The sequence below is a fragment of the Carcharhinus amblyrhynchos genome, unplaced genomic scaffold, assembly GCF_965287045.1.
Source record: "Carcharhinus amblyrhynchos unplaced genomic scaffold, sCarAmb.v2.hapA chromosome_185, whole genome shotgun sequence".
Taxonomy (NCBI): Eukaryota; Metazoa; Chordata; class Chondrichthyes; order Carcharhiniformes; family Carcharhinidae; genus Carcharhinus; species Carcharhinus amblyrhynchos.
Window position 1 is genome coordinate 188,441 of NW_027649925.1, and position 12,175 is coordinate 200,615.

General features: G+C 46.8%; 1 protein-coding gene across 1 annotated transcript in view; it reads right to left on the reverse strand.

The window, feature by feature from the left end:
* The window catches only part of LOC145338809 (uncharacterized), a 101,515-nt gene that overhangs the window by 72,506 nt on the left and 16,834 nt on the right, over positions 1–12,175 (reverse strand). Inside the window, exon 3 of the mRNA XM_080183211.1 lies at positions 7,321–7,506. Coding sequence (XP_080039337.1) covers positions 7,321–7,506 — 186 coding nt within the window. The remainder of the gene's footprint in view (positions 1–7,320; positions 7,507–12,175) is intronic.

Below are 12,175 nucleotides of genomic sequence, written 5' to 3' on the forward strand. Positions count from 1 at the left end.
AAACCAATTTAGTTAAATAAACTGGTTGGACTTTAACCTGGTGTTGTGAGACTTCTTACTGTGTTTACCCCAGTCCAACACCGACATCTCCATCTCATCCCTGGCACCATGACAAGCAGCGTTTTCCCACCAAAGTTTGTTTACCTTGCCTGCTTGCATGCTTTGCCATTCAAATGCACCTCTTTCAGTGCTTTCTGTAGCCTAAGGAATGTCCAATGCTCTGTCTCCTGTATTCAATGTTCTGACCAATGAAACCAAGCATGCTGAATGCCTTCTTCACCACTCTGTCCAGCTGTAACTCCACTTTCAAGAAGCTATGAACCTATACCCCTAGATGTCAGACCTTGAACAAGATAGTAAATATGAACCCCGCAGGCTGATATAAAGATTACCTTCTGCTCCCGCCGATTTCATAGATCTTAAAAAATAATATCAGAGATACAGGGTCCAGATCAGAAACTCCAAAGTACATTACAAAGTTAGCCTAGGCCCCAACTATTTTTGATTCTGGCGTTCGGGTGAGCATAAGGTTTTTCACTCCTGGTGTGATTCTATTGACCGACTAGGAAGTTTTTATTAAAACAAACTTTAACAATATTGTTTAACTATAACAAAAATAGTTTTGCCAACTAAAATACTTAAAAATGACAAGGTTTAAATCTTAACTGCTGACCTATCTCTAGAGTTAGCAATGTAAGCAATAACCCCACAGACATAAATCCCTCTTCACACTAAGTTAGCACCAAAAGTAAATATATGGAACCATAGAAAATTATAGCTCAGAAAGAGGCCTTTTGGCCCTTCTTATCTGTGCCAAACCATTTTTTGCCGAGTCCCACTGACCTGCACTTGGACCATATCCCTCCACACCCCTCTCATCCCATCCAAGTTTTTCTTAAATGTTAAAAGTGACCTTGCATTTACTACTTTATTTGGCAGCTCATTCCATACTCCCACCACTCTCTGCGTGAAGAACCCCCCCCTAATATTCCCTTTAAACTTTTTTCCTTTCACCCTTAACCCATGCCCTCTGGTTTTTTTCTCCCCTAGCCTCAATGGAAAAAGCCTGCTTGCATTCACTCTATCTATACCCATCAAAATCTTATACACCTCTATCAAATCTCCCCTCATTCTTTTATGCTCCAGGGAATAAAGTCCTAACCTATTCAATCTCTCTCTGTAACTCAGCTTCTCAAGTCCTGGCAACAACCTTGTGAACCTTCTCTGCACTCTTTCAACCTTATTTACATCCTTCCTGTAACTAGGTGACCAAAACTGTACACAATACTCTAAATTCGGCCTCACCAATGCCTTATACAGCCTGATCATAACACTCCAACTTTCATACTCAATATTCCGATTTATAAAGGCCAATGTACTAAAAGCACTCTTGACGACCCTATCCACCTGTGACGTCACTTTTAGGGAATTCTGCACCTGTTTTCCTAGATCCCTCTGTTCAACTGCACTCTTCAGAGTCCTACCATTCACCCTGTATGTTCTACTTTGATTTGTTCTTCTAAAGTGCAATACCTCACACTTGTCTGCGTTAAATTCCATTTGCCATTTTTCAGCCCATTTTTCTAGTTGATCCAAATCCCTCTGCAAGCTTTGAAAACCTTCCTCACTGTCCACTACACCTCCAATCTTTGTATCGTCAGCAAATTTGCTGATCCAATTTACCACATTATCATCCAGATCATTGATATAGATGACAAACAACAATGGACCCAGCACCGATCCCTGCCGCACACTACTTGTAAGAAGTCTCACAGCACCAGGTTAAAATCCAACCAATTTATTTGATAGTAAACTCACAAGCTTTCGGGGTTTGCCTCTTCGTCAGGCGAATGGAGAATTCTGGCCTCAAACAGAGCATATAACAGCACACACTTTACAGATTACTGATTAGAATGTGAGTCTTTACAACTAACCTGCGATTCAAATCTTAAAGATGCAGACAATGTGGACAGAGTGTTAGGCATAGGTTAAAGAGATGTGTATTGTCTCCAGACAGTACAGTAATTGAGGTTTTGCAAATCCAAGCAAGTCCTGGGGGTTACATATAGTGTAACATGAACCCAAGATCCTGGTTGAGACTGTCCTCACGTGTGCGGACCTTGGCTGTCAGTCTCTGCTCAGCGACTCTGCGCTGTCGTGTGTCGTGAAGACCGTCTTGGAGAACGCTTACCTGAAGGTCAGAGGCTGAATGTCTGTGACTGCTGAAGTGTTCGCCAACAGGAAGGGAACAGTCTTGCCTGGTGATTGTCGAGCGGTGTTCATTCATCCATTCTCGTAGCGTCTGCATGGTCTCCCCGGTGTACCATGCTGCGGGACATCCTTTCCGGCAGCGTATTAGGTAGACAACGTTGGCCGAGTTGCAAGAGTACGTACCGTGTACCTAGTGGATGCTATTCTCATGTGTGATGATGTCATCCATGTCAATAATCCAGCATGTCTTGCAGAGGTTGCTGTGGCAGGGTTGTGTGGGGTTGTGGTCACTGTTCTCTTGAAAGCTTGGTAGTTTGCTGTGAAAAATGGTCTGTTTGAGGTTGTGCGGTTGTTTGAAGGCAAGAATTGGGTTGTTGGGATGGCGCTGGCGAGATGTTCGTCTTCGTCAATGATATGTTGAAGACTCCGGAGAAGATGTCGTAGCTTCTCCGCTCTGGGGAAGTACTGGATGACGAAAGGTACTCTGTCCACTGTGTCCCGTGTTTGACTTCTGAGGAGGTTGGTGTGGTTTCCGCTGTGGCGCATCGGAACTGTCGATCGATGAATCGAGCGCCACATCCTGTTCTTGTGAGGGCATTTTTCAGCATCTGGAGGTATCTGTCACGATCCTCCTCATCTGAGTAGATCCTGTGTATACAGAGGGCTTGTCCATACGGGATGGCTTCTTTAATGTGTTTAGGGTGGAAGCTGGAGAAGTGGAGCATTGTGAGATTGTCTGTGGGCTTGCGGTACAGTGAGGTGCTGAGGTGACTGTCCTTGATGGAGATGCGTGTGTCCAAGAATGCAACCGATTCCAGAGAATAGTCCATGGTGAGTCTGATGGTGGGGTGGAACTTGTTGATGTCATCATATAGTTCTTTCAGTGATTGTTCACCATGAGGCCAAAGGAAGAAAACGTCATTGATGTATCTAGTGTATAGCATCGGTTGAAGGTCCTGTGCAGTTAAGAAGTCTTGTTCAAGCCTGTGCATGAAGCTGTTGGCATATTGAGGTGCGAGTTTGGTCCCCACGGCTGTTCCGTGTGTCTGGATGAAAAACTGGTTGTTGAAGGTGAAGACATTGCGGTCCAGGATAAAGCGGATGAGTTGTAAAATTGCATCTGGAAACTGGCAGTTGTCGGCGCTGAGTACTGAGACAGTTGCAGCAATGCTGTCATCGTGGGGGATGTTGGTGTAGAGCGCCGAGACATCCATTGTGACGAGGAATGTCCCTGGTTCAACTGCTCCATGTGTGCTGAGTTTCCGTAGGAAGTCCGTAGTGTCACGACAAAAGCTGGGGGTTCTTTGTACAATAGGTTTCAGGATGCCCTCGACATAGCTGGCGAGGTTCTTGCACAGGGTCCCATTGCCCGATGTTTGCCTTGTGTATCTTTGGGAGGCAGTAGAGATGTCCAACGCGGAGAGTATGTGGAATGACAGCATGGAGGGTGCTCTGAAGGTCCACATCAAAGGTCTTGATCAGAGTGTTGAGTTGATGGGTGTGTTCTTTGGTCGGACCTGCGGGCAACGGGACCCTTTGCGAGAACATCCTGAAACCCATTGTACAAAGAACCCCCAGCTTTTGTCACGACACTACGGAAACTCAGCACACATGGAGCAGTTGAACCAAGGACACTCCTCATCACAATGGATGTCTCGGCGCTCTACACCAACATTCCCCATGATGATGGCATTGCTGCAACTGCCTCAGTACTCAATGCCGACAACTGCCAGTTTCCAGATGCAATTTTACAACTCATCCGCTTTATCCTGGGCCACAATGTCTTCACCTTCAACAACCAGTTTTTCATCCAGACACTCGGAACAGCCATGGAGACCAAATTCGCACCTCAATATGCCAATATCTTCATGCACAGCTCGAACAAGACTTCTTCACTGCACAGGACCTTCAACCGATGCTATACACTAGATACATAAGAACATAAGAAATAGGAGCAGGAGTAGGCCAACTAGCCCTTCGAGCCTGCCCCGCCAGTCAATAAGATCATGGCTGATCTGTCGTGGCTCAGTTCCACATTCCCGCCCTCTCCCCATAACCCTTAATCCCCTCTCTCATCAAAAACCCATCAACCCGCGTCTTAAAAATATTTAGCGAGGCAGCCTCCACCACTTCAACGGGCAGAGAATTCCACAGATTCACCACCCTTTGAGTGAAGAAGTTCCTCCTCAACTCTGTTCTAAACCGCCCCCCCTTTATCTTGAGGCTATGCCCCCTAGTCCTACTGTCCTTTCTGAGCGGGAAGAGTCTCTCCACCTCTATCCTATCCATCCCATTCATCATCTTATACGTCTCAATGAGATCTCCCCTCATTCTTCTAAACTCTAACGAGTACAAGCCTAGTTTATTCAGCCTCTCCTCATAGCTCAACCCCCTCAACTCCAGCATCAGCCTAGTAAACCTCCTCTGCACTCCCTCCAAGGCTAAGATATCCTTGCGTAAGTACGGCGCCCAAAACTGCACACAGTACTCCAGCTGCGGTCTCACCAATGCCCATCGATGACATTTTCTTGCTTTGGACTCATGGTGGACAATAACTGACATCAACAAGTTCCACCCCACCATCAGACTCACCATAGAACATAGAACATAGAACATTACAGCGCGGAACAGGCCCTTCGGCCCACAATGTTGCGCCGACCAGTCTTATTTTTAAAAAAAAACATTGACCCACTAATCTAAACCAATCCCTTTTCGTCCATAAACCTATCCACCAATCTCTTAAACGCCCCCAAACTAGGCGCATTTACAACTGCAGCAGGCAGGGCATTCCAGTCCCTCACCACCCTCTGGGTAAAGAACCTGCCCCTGGACTATTGACACCATGGACTATTGTCCGGAATTGGTTGCATTCTTGGACACACGCATCTCCATCAAGGATGGTCACCTCAGCACCTCACTGTACCGCAAGCCCACAGACAACCTCACGATGCTCCACTTCTCCAGCTTCCACCCTAAACACGTTAAAGAAGCCATCCCCTACGGACAAGCCCTCCATATACACAGGATCTGCTCAGATGAGGAGGATCATGACAGACACCTCCAGATGCTAAAAAATGCCTTCATAAGAACAGGATGTGGTGCTCGACTCATCGATCGACAGTTCTGACATGCCATAGTGAAAAAGCGCACTGACCTCCTCAGAAGACAAACACAGGACACGGTGGACAGAGTACCCGTAGTCGTCCAGTACTTCCCCGGAGTGGAGAAGCTACGACATCTTCTCCAGAGTCTTCAACATTGACGAAGACGAACATCTCGCCAGGGCCATCCCCACACCCCCACTTCTTGCCTTCAAACAACCGCACAACCTCAAACAGACCATTATTTGCAGCAAACTACCCAGCCTTCAGGGGAACAGTGACCACAACCCCACACAACCCTGCCACAGCAACCTCTGCAAGACACGCCGGATCATAAGAACATAAGAAATAGAAGCGGGAGTGGATGACATCGTCACACGTGAGAATACCATCCACCAGGTACACGGCACATACTCTTGCAACTCAGCCAACGTTGTCTACCTAATACGCTGCAGGAAAGGATGTCCCGCAGCATGGTACATTGGGGAGACCACGCAGATGCTACGAGAATGGATGAATGAACATCGCTCGATAATCACTAGGCAGGACTGTTCTCTTCCTGTTGGCGAACATTTCAGCAGTCACGGGCATTCAGCCTCTGATCTTCAGGTAAGCGTTCTCCAAGGCGGCCTTCACGACACAGGACAGTGCAGAGTCGCTGAGCAGAGACTGATAGCCAAATTCCACGCACATTTTGATGGCCTAAACCACGATCTTGAATTCATGTCACACTATCTGTAACCCCCATGACTTGCCTGGGCTTGCAAAATCTCATTTACTGTCCTGTCTGGATGTAATACACATCTCTTAATGCTTAATGCTCTTTCCACTCACACTGTCTGCACCTTTAAGACTTGAATAGCTGTAAAGACTTGCATTCTAATCAGAGTTCTATAAACCAAGTGTGTGCCTTTGTATGTCCTATTTGTGATCAGAACTCCCCACTCACCTGAAGGGCAAAGCTCCGAAAGCTAGTGGTGTCTGCTACCAAATAAACCTGTTGGACTGTAACCTGGTGTTGTGAGACTTCTTACTGTGTAGACTCGACCAAATCCAGAAAGAAAAAGAGACACAGAGAAAGCTACCTCCCCTTAAAGATTCCAAGCAGCAACTGACTTCATTTTTCCGTGCAGGCTTAGTCTAGCCCAGTCACATGATCATTCCTGTCAATCAACTTAATCAAGCTCTACGCTGCAAAATCCCAAGGGAAAATACTAAAATAACCAAACCACAATCACCTCAATTAAAAGGAACATTCTGGAATTTAGGAGCAATTATGCTACTCCAGTAACAATAGGTGCTGCCGGTTGCAAAGTGGCACCAGTTACTAGGACTGACTGCTAAAAGAATTCTGCACAAGAAACATGACACAATACATTTCTTAAAGGCACAGTATCATCACAGATTCAACATTCTGGTCCCACTATTCTATTTCAGGGTTGAATGCTTCTAATTTCCTGATCAATGGCATTTAAGAACTTACACATCATTGCAGCAATGTTTTTCAAAGCTTTTCAATGCAAGGATCGCTCTCCCAATCTGAAACAGGCGACTTAAGTAAACTGTTCGTCACACCACCAAATACAATAGCTGTCCCTTTCAACAATAAAACACTAATACCTTACAACATATAGATGAGGAAGGGGCCGTGGAAAAATTCCTGAGGGATAGCAGAGGTAACGGTGGGAGCAGGAAAGGAACCATTATGATTGATACTCTGGCTATTCTATTTGGATTAGACAAACCCAGTGAGATCCATCCTGCTGGGTAATAGTGGAGAAGATCTGGAGCAGAACAATGTGGTCAAACTGTGTCAAAGGCTGTAGACAGCTTGGGAAGGATTAGGAGGCAAAATGTACGACTTTGATGAACTGAGGTGCGGTGGGGTCAGAAAACTGTTTGGAAGGAAAAATTCTGATAAAGGTGGCCACAGATTTGTGGTAATTGCTGTGTTGTTGCAGTTCTATCAGTCAGGGTGAAAGATTTACACATTTAGCATGGCTCTCACCTCTATTTGCAAAGCGTGAAGGTTCGACAAAAGAAAGGTTCTTCGCTGAGCCAGGATCAGATCCTGTCCCTTTATTCTGCGCAGTGGTGTATTCCCACAGCATCACTTCATCACCTTCAGCCTCTTTCTCTGGGTCCTCTGGAAGCAGCATGCGGTTATCAGAAAATGTGATTCCGCCCAAAAAACCTGCAACAAAAATATCACTTCAGAATATCATAGCCCTAGGCCCAGAATCACACAGCAACTCCAGCCCCAGGCCCTGGCATCAGCCCTAGGCCCAGGTCCACACGGCAACCCCAGGGCCAGGCATCAGCCGCAGGCCCAGGCATCAGCCCCAGGCTCAGGTTTCAGCCCCAGGCCCAGGCTCACACAGCAACTCCAGCCCCAGGCCCTGGCATCAGCCGTAGGCCCCGATCCACACGGCAACCATTACACGGTTGCAGGGTGACAGGGACTGGGAGCTGAATGTCCAGGGGTATCAGGTGTTTAGGAAGGATAGACGGGAGGAAAAAGGGGGTGGGGTAGCTCTGTTAATTAAGGATAATATCAGGGTGATAGTAAGGGAAGATATAGGCTCCAAAGAGCAAAACGTGGAATCGTTGTGGGTGGAGATAAGGAATAGTAAGGGGAGGAAGACACTGGTGGGTGTGGTCCATAGGCCCCCAAATAATAACTTTGAGGTGGGGCGGGCTATAAACAAGCAAATAATTGATGCGTGCAGAAACGGAACGGCGATAATTGTGGGAGATTTTAATCTGCATATTGATTGGATGACCCAAGTCGGGTGTGGTGGGATTGAGGAAGAGTTCTTGGAATGCTGTCGGGATAGTTTCCTTGAACAGTATGTGACGGAACCTACGAGGGAGTGAGCTATCTTAGGCCTGGTGTTGTGTAACGAGGCAGGTAGAATTAGGGATCTTCTAGTGAGGGACCCTCTTGGGACGAGTGATCATAGTATGATTGAATTTCTGATACAGATGGGGACGAGAAAGTAGGGTCCCGAACCAGTGTCCTCTGTTTGAACAGAGGGGAGTATGATAAGATGAGGGCAGAATTGGAGAATGCAAATTGGGGCGCAGATTGATTGGTAGGACAGCTGAGGAACAGTGGAGGATTTTTAAGGAGATCTTTTTCGGTACTCAGCAGAAATATATTCCGATGGTAAAGAAGGACTGTAAGAGAAGAGATAACCAGCTGTGGTTATCAAAGGGAATAAAAGAGAGTACTAAATTAAAAGCTGATACGTTCAGAGTGGCTAAAAATAGTGGGCGATTAGAAGATTGGGAAAGATTTAAAAATCAACAAAGAATGACTAAGAAGGTGATAAAGAAAGGAAAGAGAGTATGAAGCTAAACTAGCACTAAACATAAAGTAGGACAATAAAAGTTTTTACAAATATATAAAGAAGAGGAGGCTGGCTAGAGTGAATGTTGGGCTAATCGTGTAAATAGGACTGTAGATAGGGCTTTAAACTAATTGGGGGGGGAGGGTGCGAGGGTCGGTGACATTACGGGGTCTAAAGTAAAGGAGAGGGTACAGGTAAGGGAAGAGGCCAGGATGTCCCAATAATAAAGGGAGTAGGGGGCGTGAGTATGGTTGGTCGCGTTCTGGCAAATAGGGTACAGGTGAAGGCTGGGATGAAGGCACTTTATCTGAATGCACAAAGCATTCGGAATAAAGTGGATGAGCTGGTGGCGCAGATCAGCACAAATGGATATGATCTGGTGGCCATTACAGAGACGTGGCTGCAAGGTGACAGGGACTGGGAGCTGAATGTCCAGGGGTATCAAGTGTTTAGGAAGGATAGGCAGGAGGAAAAAGGGGGGTGCGTAGCTCTGCTGATTAAGGATAGCATCAGGGTGGTAGTAAGGGATGATATAGGAACCAAAGAGCAGAAAGTGGAATCGCTGTGGGTGGAGATTAGGAACAGCAAAGGGAGGAAGACGCTGGTGGGTCCCGTCTATAGGCCCCCGAATAATGATCTGGAGGTGGGGCAGGCTGTTAACGCGCAAATAAATGCGGCGTGCAGGAATGGAACGGCGATAATTATGGGGGATTTCAATCTACATATTGATTGGTCGACCCATGTTGGACGTGGTGGGCTTGAGGAAGAGTTCTTGGAATGCTGCCGGGATAGTTTCCTTGAACAGTGTGTGTTGGAGCCGACGAGGGAGCGAGCTATCTTGGATCTGGTGTTATGTAATGAGGCGGGTAGAATTAGGGACCTTGTGGTGAAGGATCCTCTTGGGAAGAGTGATCATTGTATGGTGGAGTTTCTGATGCAGATGGAGGAGGAGAAAGTGGGTTCCCGGACATGTGCCCTTTGTTTGAACAGAGGGGAGTACGGTAGGATGAGAGAGGAATTGGTGAATGTTGATTGGGGGAGTGCATTGGAAGGTAGGTCTGCTGAGGAACAGTGGAGGATCTTTAAGGAGATCTTTCTTGGTGCTCAGCAGAAATTTATTCCGATGGTTAAAAAGGATCGTAGGAGGAGAGATAATCAGCCATGGATAACGAAGGAGGTAAAGGAAAGTGTTAAATTAAAAGCGGATGCGTTTAGAGTAGCTAAGAGTAGTGGGCGAGAAGAGGATTGGGAGAGGTTTAAATATCAACAAAGAATGACAAAGAAGTTGATAAAGAAGGGTAGGATAAACTATGAAGCTGGGCTAGCGCTTAAGATAAAAAAGGATAGCAAGAGTTTTTATAAATATATAAAAAGGAAGAGGCTGGCTAGGGTGAACGTTGGACCCTTAGAGGATGAGAGGGGGGACTTAGTGGTAGGGGATGGGAAATGGCTGAGGCCTTGAATAACTTTTTTGTTTCGGTCTTCACGGAGGAGGACGTGAATAATTTGCCGGGTGTTAGAGATGGAACGATGGTAGGAGTGGAGGGCCTGAATGACATTATTGTTACTAGAGAGGCAGTGCTCGACAGACTGGAGGGACTGATTGTGGACAAGTCCCCAGGACCGGATGGAATGCATCCAAGGGTTCTGAAAGAAATGGCGGAAGTGATAGTGGATGCCTTGATGATTATTTTCCAAACGTCGCTGGATTCCGGGGAAGTGCCGGAAGATTGGAAAATGGCTAATGTTACGCCGTTGTTTAAGAAGGGTGGCAGGCAAAAGGCAGGGAATTATAGGCCAGTTAGTTTAACGTCTGTTGTAGGTAAAATGTTAGAATCCGTGATCAAGGAGAAAATAGCGAGGCATCTTAAGGAGAATTGTTTGATAGAGCAGACGCAGCACGGTTTCGTTAGGGGGAAGTCGTGTCTGACGAATTTATTGGAGTTCTATGAGGACGTGTCTAGGGCGGTGGATAGAGGAGAGCCGGTGGATGTGGTGTTTCTTGATTTTCAGAAGGTGTTTGACAAGGTGCCTCACAAGAGGTTATTACAGAAGGTCAGGGGGCATGGAGTTGGGGGTAGGGTGTTAGCGTGGATAGAGGATTGGCTGTCAAATAGGAGGCAGAGAGTAGGGGTCAATGGGTGCTATTTGGATTGGCGGTTGGTGACTAGTGGAGTGGCCCAGGGGTTGGTGCTGGGGCCTCAGCTATTTACCATTTATATAGATGATCTGGAGGAGGGAACCGAGTGTATGGTGTCGAAATTTGCTGATGACACCAAGATGGGTGGAACGGCAAATTGCGCGGAGGGTGTGGAGAGTCTGCAGAAGGATCTAGATAGGCTGAGCGAATGGGCCAGGAACTGGCAAATGGAATTTAATGTTGGCAAATGTGAGGTTGTCCACTTTGGTAGGAATAATGGTAGGAAGGATTATTACTTACATGGCGAAAAACTGCAGCAGGCGACGGTGCAGAGGGACCTCGGGGTCCTTGTGCATGAGTCGCAAAAACCCAGCCTACAGGTGCAGCAGGCGGTCAGGAAGGCGAATGGGATGCTGGCCTTCATAGCGAGGGGGATTGAATATAAAAGTAGGGAGGTCTTGCTGCAGCTGTATAGGGCACTGGTGAGGCCGCAGCTGGAGTACTGTGTGCAGTTTTGGTCGCCGCACTTACGCAAGGATATTTTGGCCTTGGAGGGAGTGCAGAGGTTTACTTGGCTGATACCGGAGTTGAGGGGGTTGAACTATGAGGAGAGGCTGAATAAACTAGGCTTGTACTCGTTCGAGTTTAGAAGAATGTGGGGCGATCTCATTGAGACATATAAGATGATGAATGGGATGGATAGGGTAGAGGTGGAGAGGGTCTTCCTGCTCAGAAAGGACAGTAGGACTAGAGGGCACAGCCTCAAGATAAAGGGGGGGCGGTTTAGAATGGAGTTGAGGAGGAACTTCTTCACTCAAAGGGTGGTGAATGTCTGGAATTCTCTGCCCGTTGAAGTGGTGGAGGCTGCCTCACTAAATAATTTTAAGATGTGGGTTTTTGATAGACAAGGGGATTAAGGGTTATGGGGAGAGGGTGGGAATGTGGAACTGAGACACGACAGATCAGTCATGATCTTATTGAATGGCGGGGCAGGCTCGAGGGGCTAGATGGCCTACTCCTGCTCCTATTTCTTATGTTCTTATTATGTTCTTATGACCCTTGGAGGATGAGAGTGAGGATTTAGTGGTGGGCGATGAGGAAATGGCTGAGGCTTTAAATAAATTTTTTGCCTCGGTCTTCACGGAGGCGGACACGAATAGTTTGCCGGATATTAAAGATAGAACGATGGTAGGAGATGAGGGCCTAAATGCGATTACTATCACTAGAGAGGTAGTGCTTGATAGACTAATGGGACTGAAGGTGGACAAGTCCCCAGGACCGGATGGAATGCATCCCAGGGTTCTGAAAGAAATGGCAGAGGTGATAGTGGATGCCTTAGTATTTGTTTATCAAAATTCGCTGGACTCCGG